Source organism: Eriocheir sinensis, chromosome 56 (assembly GCF_024679095.1).
Source record: "Eriocheir sinensis breed Jianghai 21 chromosome 56, ASM2467909v1, whole genome shotgun sequence".
NCBI lineage: Eukaryota > Metazoa > Arthropoda > Malacostraca > Decapoda > Varunidae > Eriocheir > Eriocheir sinensis.
In genome coordinates this window covers 2,399,297-2,419,265 of record NC_066564.1, presented here as the reverse complement: position 1 = coordinate 2,419,265, position 19,969 = coordinate 2,399,297, and the positions used below count along the sequence as shown (strand labels likewise).

At 50.5% G+C, this 19,969-nt stretch overlaps 1 protein-coding gene across 3 annotated transcripts in view; it reads right to left on the bottom strand.

Moving 5' to 3' along the window:
* Positions 1-1,648: 1,648 nt before the first annotated feature.
* The window catches only part of LOC126984165 (zinc finger homeobox protein 3-like), a 46,778-nt gene continuing 28,457 nt past the window's right edge, over positions 1,649-19,969 (bottom strand). Inside the window, exons 3-5 of one of the 3 annotated variants that reach the window (XM_050837577.1) lie at positions 10,834-11,229; positions 6,406-8,844; positions 1,649-6,156 (exon numbers count right to left, since the gene is read on the bottom strand). In XM_050837577.1, the coding sequence (XP_050693534.1) occupies positions 5,147-6,156; positions 6,406-8,844; positions 10,834-11,229 (3,845 nt within the window). In that variant the 3' untranslated portion in view covers positions 1,649-5,146. Of the gene's footprint in view, positions 11,230-19,969 lie in introns of all 3 variants that reach the window. The other 2 variants (XM_050837576.1, XM_050837575.1) reach the window with 2 other exon arrangements.

Genomic DNA, 19,969 nt, shown 5'->3' with positions numbered 1-19,969 from the left:
TTAGTGGATCTCGCTGCCTCCTCCGCTCCCTTCAGTTTTGTGCGCGAAATATTCCAGCTCTCAATTACTCTGTGTGAGCGGGGCACGGGGAGGGAGATGAGGACAAGCAATTTTCCCTCTCCTTCCTTATGGCTCTGTTTGTCTGGCTGGCTTAATCTTAGACGTTTTAAAAGTTACTCCTATTACTGGAGTCGCCGCTTGTTTATGTTGAGAACCACGCGAGCGAATCTCAGGAAATTACACGTTCATGAATTTGGCTCAGTAAAAGACGGCGGAGTTTTCGTTTATTTTCGTCAGTTACGGGATAATGTATTGCTCGCAGGTGATGAAGCTTCGATTCGGAGTTCGGACGGTTTCGTTTCCGTTTAGAGTAGTTATACCTTCCCTCTCTCTCTCTCTCATGTTCGGGTAATATGCGTACATCACTTGGAGCTCCTTGTAAGCAGCGACACGAGTCTGAATCAGAAAAAAAACTGACAAAAAAGTCACTTACCTCTGAGCCTGGCAACAGCTGGACAGGTGGGGGGAGGGGCAGGCAGGCAGGCACCACCAAGGACCATCACAGCTAACACGGACACCAAGGACACGTACGAACATTGACTACTCATGCACAACACTTAGGACATCTACTCTCCGCTCCACTAACGTCTAGCCAGGGGGACATGGATACGTTCAGGGAAATGGAGGCTTCAGATAATGGTATAGTCCAGGCAATCATTCAAAGTGAAGGGGGGTGGGGGGATGGGCGGGGAGGATGCATGAACAACACCGAACAGTGAGCAAAGGGTCAGGCTGATGATGCTGTGGGGTGAATATATTTTTTTCTTTATAACAAAGTTTCAAGAGTTCTCTCACAAGGCCTGGCTGTACTCTGACGTGAGGCAGCACGTGTCTGTCAAGCTCCTCCCGGGCACACGTGACCACCTGACAGGGCAGCGCGGTACTGCTTCTGCCCAGTGTTGCCGCGCCGCCTCCGCCCCGGTGGCTGGGTGTCGGGGAGGCGCTAGACAGGCTCGTGCGGCTGGGTATCGCTGAGTATTCGAGGATTCGAAAGTATCATGATTAAATTAGCTGGTTTGGGTTTCTGCCTGGGACCATGTATGTTTGGTATCCTCTTGTTCTTTGTAGAGGAATGTGATGTTGTACCGTTCCTTATGTGCGGGCACGGGCAAGACTTGGCACAGAGAGACCTGAAGCCGCATCGAAGTTTAGTTGCTGAGCTTTGGCGGCACGCCCCTCTGGGCTGGTTATGTGTGTGTGTGTGTGTGTGTGTGTGTGTGTTATATATATATATATATATATATATATATATATATATATATATATATATATATATATATATATATATATATATATATATATATATATATTAAACAAAGCGGTGCACGCGCTTCACGTCTCCCCATGCGCCAAGCCCCCGTGACCCTGTGGACTCCTGGAGCTCCGAGGTGTGTCGTCAGCCTGGCTACCGAGCAACGCTTTCAGCCTTCACGTAACTCAATTTTGAGAGAACTAAACCATCTGACTTGAAAGAAGGGAGTGTAGCAAATAAGAATAAAGGAACCAAACATAATGTGCCGGGCGGGCGGCGGGGCTCACCGCCCGCCCGCCCGCCCTCACTTAGCTTACCAGAAGATTCATAAAAGACTTTTTTATTTCATTTCTGAGATTTATTATCACTAATTTCCCACATACGTACAGGAAATAATCAGAACGGCTCTAACTCAATAATATACAACAAAACACAACTGCCTCTCTTCAACTAAATGATATATGAAGAAATATACAAAGGAAGAATCAAAGTGACAGAGGAAACAAAATTAATATACAACATAAAAGGCCTCTTTGACCGGGTAGGCTTGGTAGGCTGTACAATAAGCACAACAGACATTTAAGACTTAGCTTATAAACTCGTGTTCATGAAAATAATAATTATAATAATAATTATAATGATAATGTACAACGTAACACGGCGGGGCGGCGGGCGCCCACACCACTATGTACAAAAGAGAGGCCAGATAAATACCGAAGTTCAGTAACACCATCATCACCTAGAGTGGACAGGGTCATACCGATGTGGTCCATAAAATGATTACAACAATTATTATTAATGTAAAAATATAAGGAACACTCACATACACGGTAATATCAAGACAGTCACCACCATTGCGAGATCCAGGCGTCCTAGCTGTACGAGCAGTTATTATTACTATTATTATATCAGTACTAATAGTATTTCAAATATTCACATTCAAATAGGAACTTTGCGATTCATTTCAGTTATATAAATAATTTCCAAATAAAAGCGAGGAACCGTTTCATGATATAGTAGTGGTCAACATCAGTCTGGGAAAATAATGATCGACCCAACACAAAAGTTGTTCTAACAGGGAACTGAAAGGTTACCACAGTACTCTTAGTGCCGGCGCGGCATAACAAACATGATAACTGGTTGCTATTCCAACAAAACAGAAATGAATGAACTAATAAGTGTGTCTTACTGAGATAGTGGTGCCCTGTGCCTGGCCAGCCCGCGGACCTGCGGCGCGCACCTCAGCCTGGCAGGACCACCGGAGCTGACCGATCACTGCTGATGCTGAGCTCACCGTGTCCGAGGCTGCCGAAAGCATTCGTCTCCAAGCTGCGTCATTTATGGATTCCTTACGTCATAGTTCTCAAGCACCAAACAATCCACACGACGGTTCTGAACCGCACACAAGTGATATGACAAAGCAAACTACAACGGACACCGGTGAGTCGGGGGGCAGGGCCGGGATTCGGGCCATCTCTGTGAGGGCTGATAACACAGGGATTTCGGCAGCTTCGGACACTGTGCTGTTATATCTACCTATCAGAAAAAAGTTGAGGTGTCACCCGGTGTTGTCAGACTGATATCAATGTGGTCTACAAGGGACAACAATTAAATTAGCGAGTCGTTCCGCAACAGACACGACCCTCTGGTACAAGGCCAGTCGTAGCTGGAAGGAACTGTGTGATAGACGCAGGAAAATTACAAACATACAAACACACTTACACATACAATTAAATGAAGACAAACTGGCCACACTGAGCCTCTCGTCCCCCGCCGCACCGTCGACGGGCGGCCCGGGGCGGCGGCAGGTGTTCTCCCACCCCCTCGGGCTCCCTCAGGTGCGGGGAGGCGACTCGCGGTTCGGCCTCGCCAGTTTCCCATCATTATCATCTTGCTGCATTGATGAGGAAGACCTGCGCCACCCTCGCCTCCCCCCGACGCCCCTTCACGGGTCGCCGGGGTAGGGCGGGGCGCCGCAGGCCGTCCCTCACCAGCTACTTGCTTCGTTCGGCAAAATGTGTGCGAGGTAGAGTATGGGGGCTTTATCATGCCGGGTTGTAGTGTTCGTTCTGGTCCAGCCAAGTTGCACCATCACCCTTTGTCTCCTGAACATCGAGTGGTGAAGGTTTTGAGGCTCTGAGCGTGACGGTCCTTTTAGTCATTTTGTGAAGCATTCCAAAGAGCACTTTGCTGCCGAAGATAAAACTGTTCTCAAACTCACTGAGAGTTTACAAACACTACAACCCAGTGCTTTATAATGTTACATTTGACAGTTATTACTTCCCTTGGATTAATATACATTATACATACATTGCATGGGAGACACCGAACGCTCTCGTCGTAGCTCGTCTAATCTTACAAATGGTGTGGGATCAAGGATGTAGTGTGTTGTGGTCTTCCTCTCAGCTTTCTGGTAAAGAGGCTGTTGTGGCGGGGCAGCAAACATGCCGGATTGCCACGGGGCAGTCTCCAGGGTCGGTACTGTGAGCGGTTGTCATCAAGAGGTTAACTTTGAACAGTAGTTTTTACTTAATACCTTCAGTTGGGTCGGTTGGCTGTGGAAGACTGATGAGGAATCTATGGTCAAGTTTTGTATGAATCACTCGTGGTTATCTCAGGAACCTGCTGCTTGTGGTAGATACAGAGAGGGTGGCTACAGGTCCGGAGTCTCGCTGCCGCGCGGGGGACGAGGCGAGGCGGAGTCGGAAACTCTCTTGTACTTAGTTTTAATATCAGTAAATTTTTAAGGTTTTCTTGAATTCGCTCTCAAAGTTCAGAAAGGCCCTTGGCGCAGCAGCCGAGAATCCGGAACGCTTGTAGTGAGGTTAGTGTGTGAGGGGAAAGGTGAGGATTTGCACGCTAAAGCCTAGATACCATTTCTATAAGCAGAACTAATTAATGTAAAAGCTATTCAGTTTTACAGTTATATGATAATCAAATGTAATAGTAAACAAGTTTTTTGTAGGCTTAGAAATCTGCTAATGATTGTTTTGGGTTTTATCGTAACGCTAATATTAGTGAAAATAATAATTATGCGTTTTGAAACATTCATCACGTGATTAGCATAAAAAGTGGTAGGAACATTATCTAGTAGGTTAGTATACAGCATTAATCTGGTGCGGGAGTAATCCTTTTTAACTTTAGGGTACACTCAATTCATATGCTTTGATGCGAGGTATTGTAGTGTTTCACCATTAGTAGGTTTTAGACTCTATTATCTACCAACGTGGCTGTTCTAGAGGATTACACAAACAGTACATAAAACCAGCTCTAATGAAGCTTGTAAGGCCTCAGACTCAGAGTAAGGCCTGGTATCCGGAACTTTCGTAACTTTGCAAAAATTGCCATCAGTTAAACATCAACCAACACATAAGCAACAGACTCGTCTCTCCGGGGGCACGTACACCGCGTCCGTGTTCCCCGCGACCTGGGCTTGGGCTTGAGACATATATGGGAAGTGACAGGCGGGTCCGTAAAAGCGAGAAGGAACACAGGATGGTCCAGCAGCAGCAACACCGACAAGCGTGACGCTGCCAGGGAGGATAAAGCGTGACAGGGCCAAGCTACACTGACGCTCGCCCCGGCCAGGCCTGCTTGGGGTCTGCTGCTGCTGCTGCTGCTCGCTTATCCGGCCGGGCCCAATGATATTAACGGCGGGCCAGCATGGCCAAGCCTGGGGGGCGCAGTGAGCGTGAGCAGGCGTAAGAGTAGTGGTCCCCTGACAGGCGTGGCCGGGGGGAGCGGGGTAGGGCGGGGTAACGTGCGGGCGGCGCTGGGTGGTGTGCGGGCGGGACGGGCAGCGGGTGCGGACAGTAGTGGGAGGGAGGGGGACCGCTACTCACCGGCGCCGGCCATCATGGCGTGCTGAAGGAGCGGGTGCGGCGCCCCCTGCAGCCCCCCGAGGCCCATCTGCTGGTACATCTGCTGCAGCAGCTGCAGGCGACTCAGGTCGTCGGCGCTGCTGCCGCCAGGGGCGCCCTTCTTGTCTTCACTGGCAGCAGCACCGACAACAGAGGGCGGGGACCCGAGCGCCATTAGATGCTGTGCCATTTGCAGCTGGTGTGCCAGGCCAGCCGCTGGCGTCATGGACGCGGGCGGCCGGTCAGCTTCTGCTGGCATGGAACTGAGGCTGGTATTCATGCTCGCCGACTCACTTTCTTCCTTCACTTTTTCCAGGAACATTTTCATGTTTTCGATATGTGAGCGCGTGAACAAATGGTCCTGAATAGAGTACTTATGACTGTACTTAAAATTACACACTTTGCACTCCTCCGGGGGCTTGGGGGCCTCGGGCTCCATGCCGAGCATCTTCTGCAGCGCCAACTTGGCTTTCTTTTCCTTTGCCCGCGCGTTCTGGAACCACACCTGCACCACCCGCTTGACCAGCCCTATCTCCCGCCCCAGCAACTCACACTCAGCCATCGTCGGGGTCTTGTAGTCTTGGAACACACTTTTCATGATCTTGACTTGAATGGCCGACATTTGTGTGCGGAACCGCTTGTTGGGTGTGTTGGGCTGGTGTCCAGGCTGCCTTGCCGAGCTGGTGGTGGAGGACGCTGGCGAAGTAGGATTGCTCTCATGAGAGTTTAATCCCATATCTCCCTCGTCTTGCTCACAAACATCAAGGTAATAACTGTCCTCTTCAGAATGGTCATCATTGTGCTCGTTGCTTGTTTCTAAGAGAGAGGAATCAAACCCCAATGGCCGCACCAAGTCTAAAGGTTTACTTAGATCAAGTGGACTCTCACCTTCCCGCCGGGTACCATCAGAGGACAAGTTGACATCATTCAGGTAACGCCGGATTGCCTCCTCGTGGTACATGGCTATCGAGTCTTCCGGAACTTCTGAGGAGGAGAAGAAAGAAGAGTGCATCACTTGAGAGGTTGGAGTTGCAGAAGGAGTTGAAGACAGGCCGAAGTTCCCAACACCAGAGTCTTCTACATCAGGCAGTGCATCAATGTCCACATCTCCCTTAGAGTACTGATCCGCGTGCTTAGTGGAAAGGTGCGATTCAAGAGCAGACTTGACTTTAAAGATAGCAGGACAGAAAGGACATTTTTTGTTAATCACTTGTGCATGAGCTCTAAACTGACCTTTCCTTTCTCTCGCTCGAGTATTCTGGAACCAGACTTGGACGACCCTCTTCTTGAGACCCACCTCCTGAGCGATGGTCTCGAGCATCTTCCGCGATGGGTTGGCCTCCATCTGGTACTTCTGGTAGAGGTAGTCCAGCTGTTCCGGCAGGATGGTGGTGCGCAGCCGCTTGTCCCTCTGGCCCTCGTTGGTCCCTGGCGTACTTTCCCTCTCGTCCTCGCTCTCCTCAGCTTTACGCTTGAGAGGGGAGGCAGGGGGAAGGAGGGGACTGGGCTGGGGCTGGGGGACGGAAGTGGGCGTCTGGTGAAGCTGTTGTGAAGGCTGCGATTGCTGCTGCTGTTGTTGAAGGTTGGTGAAGGGAGAGTCTGCACCTTTATTTAAAAACAATGCAGGGTTCATGAGGTGAACAATTTGGTGTTCACGCCACTGATCGAACCTGTTGAATACCAGGCTGCATTTATCACACTGCAAGGTGCTCTCCGAGGTTTTGGTTTCCAGTCCACCTGACTGTTGAGATGAATCAGTGATGCTCGAGTGATTGGAATTTTCATCATTATAGAGAGCTGCCGCCTGGGCCGCCGCTGCTTGGGCCTGAGCAGAGCGCTTTGCATCTTCTTCCTTGAAGCAATGAGTCTTCTGGTGTCTTATGAGCTCATAGTACCTCTGGAAGACAAGCAAGCACTTCTTACACTGGTAGTTGAGGCCCGGCGTCCGCGTGAACCTTCCCGCGCCCTCATCAGTGGGGTCGATGGGCGGCTGGTTCTCATACACCTTGCGTGCCTTTTGGCGGGCGTTCTGAAACCACACCACAATGACGCGCGGGGAAAGGTTGAGCAGCTTGGACAAATACTCTAAATCGTCGTCCTTGGGGTACGCGTTGTTCTCGAAGAACTCTTGTAGCACCTTGATCTGGTAGTCGGTGAAGCGCGTGCGGTTGGCTCGCTTGCCTGTTCCGGAGGATGAGGAAGTGGGTGTGTGGGGGGCGGACAGCGGCGTCGATGGGAAGGACAGATGGGGCGGCGTGGGACTCACACCTGAGCTCGGGGGAATAAGGCCAGAACTAGGAACTGTGGGTGGTGTGTGAGGCAGCTTGTGGGTCAGCATGGGGTTGGTCTCGAACTGAGAGGTAATGAGTGAGGTGAGCGACAATGATGACTGCGGCGGGGTGAGACTCGAGTACGATGATGTCGCCGTCAATCCCAGAGGGGATGACGACGCAGAGGATACCAACTGAGGTCCACTGCTCACCTGATGCTGCTGCTGCTGCTGCTGTTGCTGCTGGTGGAGCGGGGGCAGCAGGGGTTGCTGGTCCAGCTGTTGTTTCTCCGACGGTTGCGGCGTTTGCGGCAGCTGCTGTGGATGGAGCGGCTGTTGGTTAGTAATATCCACTGACCCACCTAAGCCTTCCCCGTTCTTTTCTTGTACTCGGCTATTGTCTTGATTAAGACTAGGAACTTTGTTGTGCGGGGACACGGCTGGGATGTGGTCAGGGGCTGCTTCTTCCTTGGGCAAACGGTCCACAGCTCTTTCTTCCTCTCTCGTGCTGTTGATCGCCACTATTTCGCGAGCCTCTTCTGGGTTGAGCGGCATCACCTTGGCCTCACCTGTCTTTTCGTACTCCTCCAGGTTAAGTGTGGTGGACGGCGGGATGCTAAAATTATATGGCGAGTCTTTGCTGCGTTGTCGCTCCTTGAAGAGTGTGTTGCGGAACCAGTGCTTGATCACCTTGGGGGGCAGGCCGCTCTGCTTGGCCATCTCGTTGATCTGCTCCTCCGTAGGGGAGTTGTTGATGTCGAAGTGGCCGCGCAGAATCTTCAGCTGTTCATCAGTAATGCGCGTTCTGGCTCTCTTCTGCTGAGCTGCGGCAGCTGCCGCGGCAGCGGCAGCAGCCGCAGCAGCCTGTTGTTGGTGTTGGTGTTGTTGCTGCTGCTGCTGCTGAAGTAGCTGATGTTGCTGCTTGAGAAACAGAGGTTCATTAGACATGGAGGGCGGCCCGGAGGTCGGTGGCCCCTGCTGCTGCATGGAGGCCAAGGCCATCGGGTCGAACATGTGAGGAGGCAGCATGGGGGCCAGCGGCGGGTGCAGGTTCATTGCCGCCAGAGGGTTGAGCTGCAGGGGCAGTCCCGCCGCCAAGCCCAATCCAGCCATCATCATGGGATTGAACTGCATTTGTTGCATTTGTGCAGCAGTCAAAGCATTAAGTGCAGCTGCCATTTCAGCCATCTGAGGCGGCATGTTCATACCCTGATGATCAACGGCAGAGGAGATGGAGGAGGCGGTGGTGGAGGTTGGCGTGGCACCAGGTGTGGGCGTGGCGCGAGAGGTGGGCGTGGCCACGGCGTCGTTCCTGCTGCCTGACTCTGCCTCTTTCTCTCTCTCATCTGAAGTCCCCTTCTCTCCCCCCTGGACGACCTCCGCGTCCCGGCCTCGCTCCTCATCTGTAAGAGCAGAGGGATCGCTGCTAGAGCAGTGCCGACTAGTGTTGTACTTTTTACGGTACTCCTCAGAGAATTTCTTAAGTATAGCAAAAGGTACATAGGAGTGATGAATTTCTTCTAAGTGGGCTTTTAAAACCCAAATACTAGAAAACTTTTTAGAACATTTAGGGCATTTAGATTTACTTAATTCAGGTAAACTAGAATTGGGTTTGTTTTTAGGGTCCTCAGAAGTCCCTTCATCAGAGTCATTTGAAGGACAAGGTTGCTGATTTTCAACATACTGAACAACTAGATCAAAGCCAAAGCTCTCTAATAAGTGCTTGTGTAGGCGTGAAGACTTTCTGAAAGGTACAGTGAATCTAGAGGTAGAGAGAGATTCTATGGAACATTCAGATGGAGAGAGAGAGCGATCGTGGGGCTGAGTCGGGAGCAGGAGGGAGGCGCCGCAGAAGGCGGCCCAAGCGGCGTCCAGGGCAGCTGACGGACTTATGTTGCTATTATTATTGTTGTTGGATTGCGAAGGGAAGTTCACGTTAGGTGGAAGAAGGCTGCACAGCAGGGCGTGCTGTGCAGCCTGCTCCACCGTGTTCCACACGCAACCACAGCGTCCGCAGCTTCCCTGGCCGCCGCCGCCACTACTAGAGGGGGAGACACACTGCTGGTGCGACGCGGGGGGGGTACTTTGGGAGATGGAGGGGGAGCGAGTGGTGTGGGTGTCTTGTTGAGGGGCGGATGAAGGTTGGGGGGTGGAGGAGGGTGGGGGAGGTTGATCAGCAAGTGGGCGTTGGGGGTCAAGGTAAGTGTTGGCGGGAAGAAACTCTGACAGGCGAGCAGAGCGGGTTTGGTGGAGAACAGAGCGGAGGTGAATGTCGAGAGTGGACTGTTGGGAGTATGCTACGCGACACACGTGGCACCTGTACGGCTTGTTGCGCTCCTCCTCCTCGCTGACGGAGGGGGTGCGAGGGGGGCCGGCTTGGCCGTCCCCAAGGGATAGGTTTCTCTCCTCAGCGCTACTCGCGTCAGACTGGGTCTGAATATTGTTACTATGCGATGCTTTGGTTTCTTTATCTTGCATAGCTTTTTTAAGCTTGTGCAAATGACTTACAGAATTATAATGCACCAGTAAAATATTTTTCTGGGTGAAGGACTCTTTACAGACGTCACATTTATACGGTCTGTTAGGGTCGAGGTATTTCTCCATGGGGTAAGTAAGCTTCTCACCGCGCCGGTGGAGGAGAGTCTTTTGGTGCGCGGTGAGGTAGCTCTGCCTGGTGAAGGCCACGCGGCACCGGTGACACTTGTAGCGTCTCAAGGGGTCACAGTAGTTGTCCAGCGCCATGGTGTCCGAATTAAGGTAATCTTCGATAGCCTGCTGCTGCGGTGGGAGGGGCGGCTCCTCTGTCCCCCGCGCTATCTCCTCAATCTCATCTCCTTTGTTGGACTCCCGGCGGAGCAGTGCAGTGGTGTTGGGGTCAAGAACTGGCCCCGCCCCGGCACCCACCGGTGCCCCCACAATGGACGCCTGAAACTGCTGCCGCTCTACAGCTGTCAACTCTAGATGGTCAGAGTTGACGTGCTTCTGCAGTGCCGTCAGAGAACGAAAGTTTCGGTGGCACAGCAGGCACTTGGTAGCGTCCCGGATGGCATGGTACTGAGCGTGCAGATGCAGCTTCTCGACAGTCTTAAACGCAAGGGAACACTGCTGGCAGCGGTACTTGTACACATGGCGCTCAGACACAGCCACCGAGGGCTGAGGGGCGGCCCCGTGGATCTCCCGGAAGTGACTATGCAACGCTTGGGCTGAGGGAAAGTACTGGTTGCAGCCTTTTTTCCAGCAAAGGTAACCAGGGCCCCGTGGGGTTTCTGAGATGGGGGTGTGACCCACGGACACCTGGTGAGTCACTAACTCGTCGATGGAGGAACAGGCCAGCCCACACACGCCACACTCCTCCTGCTCCCGGCTCGCGCCCCGCTCCTCACCACGCTTACCTGCACCACTTGACGTATGGTTCTCTTCCTGCTTGATTGGCTGCCGCTGCTGATTCATCGAATCCTGCGCCCGCTGATTCTGTTCGCTTTGGTTCGCTTGGTGATCGTCGTCTTCATCAGCTTTGCTTGAGGCGGCGCTGAGCTTCACGAGCAGCATGAGACGCTGGAAGCCGTCAGGGTTGGCGGAGTGGATGGTGACGGCGTGCTTCTCGAGGGCGGCCATGTCCAGGCAGGCCTCCTCGCACAGCGGGCACCTCAGCCCCGCCTTCTTCTCCCCGCCGTGCTCCCCAGCCATGTGCTGCTGCAAGGCTGACTCCGACTCGCAAGTGAAGTGGCAGCACGGGCAGGCGTGCACCTGGTCTGGGGAACGACCTGACATTCCTTCCTTCGTCTCCTCTGAAAAGAGAAAGAAGGGAAAACAACATCAATGAAGGCGCCTTGCACTTCACAAAAGTAAACTATCAGTATAAGGGATGGAAAACTAACTCAAACATTCCATCCTTCAGTATCATAAGTGTTAGTGGGAGGGTGAAGAGCATGACTGTCACAACCACCAGTCCCTGGGAGGCACAACCAGCAACTACAATAATCACAGAACCCTTCACTGCCAATCACTCCTTCCTGTGAGCCACAAACACACAACAAAGAACAACAAAGAAATACAACACGAGGGCGTCAGAGGAACGTCAGCTACTTTGGACATAACGACGATAGACGGCCTTAACTCTCATGGCGCCGACTCTCCTTTCAGGAACGATCTTGTCACGGCACTATTCAAGACACTCTTCACCGGGTTAACGAGGCCAAAATACGTTGAGAGAGGGAGTCACTGTTCATCTTAATTAATAACTTAATGGTGTGAGCGAACACGGACAGCGGCGCGTCGCCACTCAAAGTCAACTGTTGATGAGACACGAATCACGAGCACACACTCACTTCTGCCACCACAGGAAAATAAAATAGAAAAGTACGACGGACGACAACAAGGAAAGCGGCAGCAGTGCGGCCTCCCTCACGCCCTACACCAGTGACTCCCACAAACCAACTGAGGGGCGAACCCTGACCGAATGGCTTCTGGTCACTTCCTGCACCGGCTAATGACCTAAATGACATTACGCGAGCCAGCTTAGAGCCTCGCCGGGGCACGGAGCTATCCACGCTCATTAAGGCTCCACCGCCGCCACCCACACGGAGAGAAACGACCCAAGAAGCGAGCCCGAAGTGATTGTCTCGCCCAGCAAATCCCCGACAAGAGGCGCACTTCGTTAACTCCGCCATACAAAGAAAAACAGTGCCAGGAAAACAAAATCAACTCCGTATTGTCAGACCGGGCAACTAAAGGCAGGAGCGAGAGGCGGGTGTGTGGGAAGGAAGGGACGCGTTCTGAAAAACAAAACAAAAGCGAATAAATACGTTTGATGCCACGCGAACGAATGACGTGTTCTTCCTAGTGCTTGCGGGGCTTCCTCGTATTGGCTTTGTGCTCATCAAAACGAATAAGCGTTCCGGGTATGGGTGTGCGGTAAGTGTCTTCTCTGCTACGCTAATATGCACGACGTGGAGGAGGATTAGCAATTAGGAGGATTACCGCGCACTGCTCTAAGGATTCCCTCGCTGCAAAGACTCACAAGGAAGCGCGTCCGTCCCCTCACCTGGTGTTCGTCGTTAAGTCATGCGAATAGCGGAAGCAAATATTAATGTTTGTACGACGGTCTCATTAACATACGCCCATACCTGTAACAGTCACAAAGGCGCCAGTTTTAATGTTTTTTGCAGTTACCGTGAGTGAATAACTAAAACAAAGACGAGCAGGACACCTCACACGCAACGCTACGGTGGTGCTCGCCGTCCCTGCGTTCTGGACTCATCATTTTATAGCGAGAATGAGGCGCAGTGAGTGACCCCTTGGTGGGAGGAATGGCCGAGGACGAGGAGTGAATAGCGGCGCCAGACGGGGTGACACAGAAGCTTCAATGTTGTCACCGTTTATGTAGTTGGGCGGGAGTGGCGGCGGCGTGGGGGCGGCGCTGGTGGTGGCGCTGCGGCGGGCTGGGTGGGTGGGTGGATGGAAGGGTGGATGGATGGGCGGGTGGGTGGCGCAACATGGGGGAGGTCGAGCCGGAGTGGACGCTCATCAACCCGTCACGGCCAATCGGGGGACCACAAAGGCGCCTCCAAACCCTTCCCGGCTATAAATAACCACAAAAAGAAGGGGAGGAAGGGGGACGAACCTCCTAATCTCAAAAGCCACCATTGAGATCGTCCAAGTGAACATGTATATTCTTAAAACATAAAAAAAACTCTCCGCCAGTGAATCAAGGTGCGTATCAAAAGTTCACTAATCGCATATGAAGTTTACCGAAGCCAGTGATAAAAAAAAAAAAAAATCTTGGCGTCGGAAGTCACAACAATAACACCGCCGCGGGGAGGCCATAGCAACGCACTCCCCACGCCCTAAGTTCACGCCGGAACACCTTTACTTGCCTCCCAGCGCCCCCCCTCCCCCCTTCCTCCCCCCCAACGGCCACACCCTTGAACTCCTCTAAGAAAATGAGACCCTTGAAGAAACCATATAAACCTTGGTCCATACCTAAACTTTACAGGGCAACCAATCATTCACCTCAACCATATCCAAAGTAATTTTTTTTTGGTAGCCGAGTTATAATCATATGAAGAAAAACAATGATCCTGTTAGCTGATATGTCGTAAAATCACCAATATTTGTTTTTTACAGCAGAGGAGACAGTGCAAGGGCGTAAAAAAAAAATAATGAAAAAAAAAGCCCGCTACTTACTGCTCCATATATACGAAGAAGAAACATTTTGACATTCTCGCTAGCAGTGTGTGTGTCTGGCCACCGCCGGTCTCGCTGGGGACAGGAATCGAGGCCGCGGAGTAACCTAACGAAGCGCTGCTGGTAAACGACCCTCTAATACGACATAAGGTACAGTCTGAAGCACCAAGTCTCAAGTATCACTCCAATTACCCAACAGAATCAGCTGGGAGAAGGAGGAGTAGGAGGAGGAGGAGGAGGAGGAAGACAAAGAGGAGGAGGAGGAGGAGGGGGCCACGTCCTCGTCGTCACCGGGAGGATCAGGTACAGGGATAATAACATAAAGAAGCGGAGTCGACACGCAGCGTTATCCCGCGGGCCAGACACAGCGTCTCTCCCACTCGCTAGCCGTTACACACCAAGCGAAAAATTTAAGAATATAGAATGAAACGCGACAACAGGCAAAGGCAGAAGGCGAAAGAAGGCACTCGCATGGAGGTCGGGAGAGAAAGGGAGAGGGAGAAAGAGGTGGAGAGAGAGAGAGAGGGACAGAGGAAGGGAGGGAAGGAGAGAGGGAGGGAGGGAGGGAGCGGACCGGCGCCACCACGGACGATTTGGGCAATTGTAATCATGAGGATATTAAGTGATATGTCCTTGGTGGGTTTAATCGCTGGAAGGACTTGGGCCCAGAGTCTAAATTAGTGGCTGAAGCTTCTCTGGCTGCTGGAGATAAGGAGTTGTCAGCAGAGGGAGAGGGGAGGGCCAGGGGAAGGAGTGGAGTGGAGAGAGGAAGAGGGTGGAGAGTAAGAAAGGAGAGGAAAAGAGCACACAAAGACTTTAGGCGGTCACTGTGAAGGGAAGAAGGGATGAGGAGGTGGTAGTGGAAGACGATGATGGTGATGATGATGATGATGATGATAAGGAGGAGGAGGAGGATTGTGAGTAATGGTAATGAAACGAAAAAGGATTTAGAAGGAAAAGAGGAGAAAAAGAGACGAATCATGATGGCGGAGTAAATGAAAAAGAGGAGAAAGAGAAGTCAAAAAGAAAAGTGAGGGAAAAATAGAACAGTATAAAAAAGAAGGATTAGAAAAACGAAATTCAATGAGAAAAGACGGTACGAAAAAAAAAAAAAGAGACAGACGGAATGGGTTAATAGAGAAACAGGAAGAAAAGATGGCTAGAGGAAGGCCAAGAGGGAAGAAGAGGAGGAGGAGGAGGAGGAGGAGGAGGAGGAGGAGGGGGAGGGGGAGCGCCTTATCGTTTCTGCTGCTACCGCTGGTGCTGGCAGCCGTAGGGTCGAGAAGGTCAGATTTGTTTAGTAGTAGTGGAATGGAGGAGGAGGAGGAGGAGGAGTACAGGACAGGAAAAGATGGAGGAAAAGATGTAGGAAGGAGAATCAGGAAGATGAACAAAAAAAAAAAGAAAAAAAAAGAAAAAGAAATGAAAGTATATATAAACAACGAATACACAAGGCAAGACAAGGCGTAAAGGAATTCCCCCCCCCCCTCCCTCCTCTATTCCCCCGCCCCCCAGGGTTAGCGAGGCGCCAGGAGGTGTGAAAGAGGCGCCTCGTGGTGGTCAGGGCGGCGGTGGCCCAATGACAGGACATCCGTGGTGGCCGCCGCTCGCTCCCCCGCCGCTAAGCAGGAGCAGGAGCGGCAGCGGTAGCAGGGGCAGCAGGAGGAGCGAGAGGCACCGCTTAATTACAGCAAAATCCAGAACGACAGGAATAAAATTAATGTGAAGAGCACTAATGGCCGCGGGAGGAGAGGCGAGGGCAAAAAAATAAAAAAGAGATACAGGTTACCCGGTGATAATGACTGTGATATGAGGCGATGATGATGATGGTGGTGGTGGTGGCGGCGGCAGGTTAATGATGCTGATAATGATGATGCTGATGATAATGACGATGAGGATAATGATGGTGATGACTGATAAAGATAAATAAAGAAGCATAAAGTAAAAGAAGGAGGAGGAAAAGACGAAAAGAGGAGGAAGAAGAGGAGAAGGAATCACTGTGAAAGCAGATTAAAGCAGAAAGAGAAGAGAAGCAGGAATGAACAAAAACCTATAACAAAGACACCTGAGGAAGAAGAGGAGGAGGAGGAAAAAGAAGAGGAAGAGGAGGAGGAGGAGGAGGAGGAGGTAGCAGCGGTGGGAGGTGGACGGGCAGCCAGTAATCTCTCCTAATGAGTGGTAATGAGATCAGACCGGGAGGACCCGCACCCACCTCACAACTATGAGAAATGAGGGCGTGACGCGGAGCCTGGCCAGCCCCGTCCCGTCCCCTTCATGCTGGTAGTGTAAGGGGCGGGGGGAGGAGGGGAGGGAGGTGTGTGTGTGTGTGTGTGTGTGTGTGTGTGTGTGTGTGTGTGTGTGTGTGTGTGTGTGTGTGTGTGTGTGTGTGTGTGTGTGTGTGTGTGTGTATGACCTTGTTTCGAAGTGGTGTAGTGGTGGAGGATGAGGAGAAGAGTGATGTTGCTAGTGCCAGTGATAGTGGTAGAGGTGGTGGAGGTGGTGGTACAGGGGTCGGTGGTGGTGGTGGTGGTGGTGGTGACATAGGATTAAGCCAATTGTGGAGTCGGTGGTAATACAGTGGAATGATTCGATAATTGCAGACTTGGGCAAGATGATGGCATGATTCAGGTCGGTGGTATGCGGGCACGACCTGGCCTGCGACGCGGTGCCACAGGAGAAAGAAAAAAAAAACAGTAAAAGGAAAGATTAAAAAAAAAAATCCGTACCCCGGGGCAAGGACACACGGGGAGCCATAGAGGTTCTAATCACCACTAATTTGGACCAATTCCACCTCTTTGCATCTATCTGCTTACGTAAGGGAGGAGTTTAAGTGCTCATAATAGACTTCCTTGACATGGGCAGCGCGGTGAATGCCAAGTTTTATCTCTCCGGCAACGTAACGAAGTGTGGACTGGACCATTATGAACGTGAATGTGCGGCGGGGCGGAGAGGAGCTTGTAACACCCGACCCCCTCAGATGCCCACATGACCTGACCCCGCCCTTGTCTGCCTCTCTGCATCCACTGTGATATAGAATTCTAAACGCTTCCTTCCAACTACCAATGCTAACCCCTTCCCTGTGTAATCAGTGCATCGGAAAAGGTGAAGGGGTGGATGTGGAGTAAGGGCGAGGAGGGAGGAGTAGGAGGTGGAGGAGAGGGGAGGGCAACATGTAATATGGAAAGGTCACTCCGTAAGCACCGAGTACCGGTCTCAGAAATATTTAACGTGGAAAGTAAGTTTACCAATTAGTGTCTCTGACTGACAAGCTAACCTTCAGCTGGGCGGACGGCGGGATAAGCGTCCAGCTGAGTGGTAGACGTTTTTTTTGTGTCCATTTCCTGCTTGCATGATATTGAGGGATTGCAGTTAATTATCCAGTAAAAGATTGCTTCCCTTTTGAAAACCTTTTGTAATCATATATTTCTGCAGCACATCTTTACCTTTTTAAATCTTCAACTAATCAAAGGTTGTTCTTAGAGTAAAGTATGTAATGTTTTCCCTTATATTACTTTCTATTTCTCTCCTCCTGGTTTCATCTCACTTTTAACTGTCTACGTTGATTACCTTCCCAGTATTCGTGTAATCATTCACTCACCACACGGACACACTCACGCGGGTAAGTAAGAGATGGAGAGAACGTCCTTGGAAGCCGATCCTTTTATCATAACGAAGATGATAACAAGAGCATCAAAGAAACAGATCAATTCCTCTCTCTCTCTCTCTCTCTCTCTCTCTCTCTCTCTCTCTCTCTCTCTCTCTCCACATAAAAATCGGGTGTTTGTTGAATAATACCGCCGTGAAAACGTGAACTTCACAAAACAATAAAAGTGAAGAGAATGACTTAGACGAGAAAGAAGAAAGGGAGGAAATTGAAAGGGAAGGAGAGGAGAGAAAGCGAGAGAAAAGAGGGCAAGATGGGAAAGGGAGAACCACAACCACCACCACCACCACCACAGAGCCACCACGGAACTACCAGGAAGCAATACAAAGGGAAAAGAAGAAAAAGAAAAAAAGAAGAGAAAAGACGAGCTCCACTGTGTATCACCTCGCCACCTTTCCTTCCCCTGACGATCATAGACGAAGGGTTGTCGAGGGGGGAACCTTTACTACCTTCTGATCAATGTCTCCAGCTAATTGCCTCTTGCTGTCATTAAACTGCCTACCGAGCACTCCAAATTGCTTCAGCCCATAAGATGATTTTTCTCTTTAATTCATCTCATCCAACAGCCCTTACGCTCCACGGCCATTAGGGTGAGAATTGTGAGTTGCTCGAGGCTGTGGCGCGAACAATCGACGATCAATGGCTGGGAAGTACATAGAATCCGACACCTTTCTCATGCCCCTAATTCCCTGCTCAGACCGCAAGGCCCAGCTAGTTAAGGAAACAATCAAACGGCATTCGCTTCACGGCGCTGACTGAGGGAGTACCAGGGTAGGGGGGGAGGATGTGATGGAGAGAGTGAGGGAGAGAGACATACCGTAGGGAGGAGAGGTCAGGGGCTCGACACCACAATGAAAATAAAGAAAAACAACAACTCGGCGACATCACGAGTAAAAAGAAAAAAATGCTGATGGTAGGAACGGGAAATTGCAACACTCTCGTCGGTATTCACTTCCCCAAACATTCACTGCTGCGGTGTGTGATTACTCGGCCACTCCGTCCCCCCTCCCACACGCCGCCGCCACCCACACCACGCCAGGCGGAGGGAAAGGCTTAAACGTAGAGTAATTACATCTGATTGGGAATTCTGTGACCAAGTTTGCCTGCGCTGTGCCTCTCTCCCATTCCCTTCCCTTCCTTTCTCACCCCTTTCCTCCCCTCTCCTCTCTCCTTCCTCATTAATCAAGCCTATATACCCCCACTCCTCTTGCCTATTGCTTCCTCTTCCTCCTAGTCCTCCTCCTCCTCCTCATCTCCGTCTCTACTCGTCGTGTAATCAACATAATAGTAATTCTCAACTACTCGGACTTGGTGTGGTCTCAGCTTCAGGTCTAGATAATTATGTCGACCTTTACCGAGAAAGAGGGAGAGAAAGAAAGAAAAAAAAGAATAACAATTATAATGTGACATTTCATCAGTGTTTGAAAGGCCACATCACAACAGAACACAACACATTTTTTTTAATGGATTCCGTGATTACAAGGCGCATCATCGGGGCGGAGTGCTTGATTGTGTTTCTCCTCACTTGCTTGCGCAGGTATAAGAAGCAACTGTGTCATTAAGGAAAGGTAAGGTAATGAATAAAAAAGAAAGAGAAGAAGGGAGAAAGAAAGAGAGGGAAGGAATGGTGTATGCAGACGAAGGTGTGTGTGTGTGTGTGTGTGTGTGTGTGTGTGTGTGTGTGTGTGTGTGTGTGTGTGTGTGTGTGTGTGTGTGTGTGTGTGTGTGTGTGTGTGTGTGTGTGTGTGTGTTGGTGTGTGTGTGTGTTTACGCGTGCGCTCAAACATTTGTGTGAAGGAGCGCATCGGAGAAAATTACGACAAAGCAACGTGAGCGAGGCGAAGCGAGGAGGCGAGGCAGGTAACGCGAAGATGCCGACACTCACTAAATAAAGATAAACAAACAAGAAAACAAAAACAAGAAGAAAAAACAAAACAAAAAAACACACATGAGTAAAAGAAAGAAAATACTAAAGAACAAAAGTCACAGAAAAAAGTAGCGATTATGAAAAAAGAGAAACAAGAGACGAAGAATAGAATAGAAGAAGAGAGTAGAAGGGAATAGAAAATGAGATGAAGAATAAGGAAAAAATGAAGTAAGAAGAAAGAAGAGGCTCACTAAATCAAGGACAACAAACATAAACAACAACAAAAAAAGAAAAACAAGAAACACAAACAAGGGAAAAACAAAACAAATACAACAGCAATTCACCGCAAAAAAGCAACGATTATGAAAAAAAGAGGAGAAAAATACAGAGCAAACGACGATGGGAAACAAAAAAAAGTAACAAAAAATACACAAAAAAGAGAATCACAAGCCACAAAAAAATACAACTGAAAAAACAGTCACCTAAAAACCAACGATAATGAAAACGAGAAAAAAAATAAAAAGAAACGAAGAACAAGGAAAAAATGAAGTGGAAGATGAGACTGCAGAGAAGGAGGAGGAGGAGTACTCAGGAGGAGGAGGACGCGGTAGGAGAACAAGGAAGGGGAGGGAAGGTGAAAGGGGGGACAGGAGGGAGGGGGAGTACACAGAAGAAGGAGGACGTAGTAAGAGAACAAGGAAGGGGAGGGAAGGGGAAAGCGGAGGGATGGGAAGGGGGAAAGGGGGAGCACACGAGGAAGAGGGGGGGAGGGGGGCTAATGTGAAGCTAAACGACAATTTCTAAGTCAACA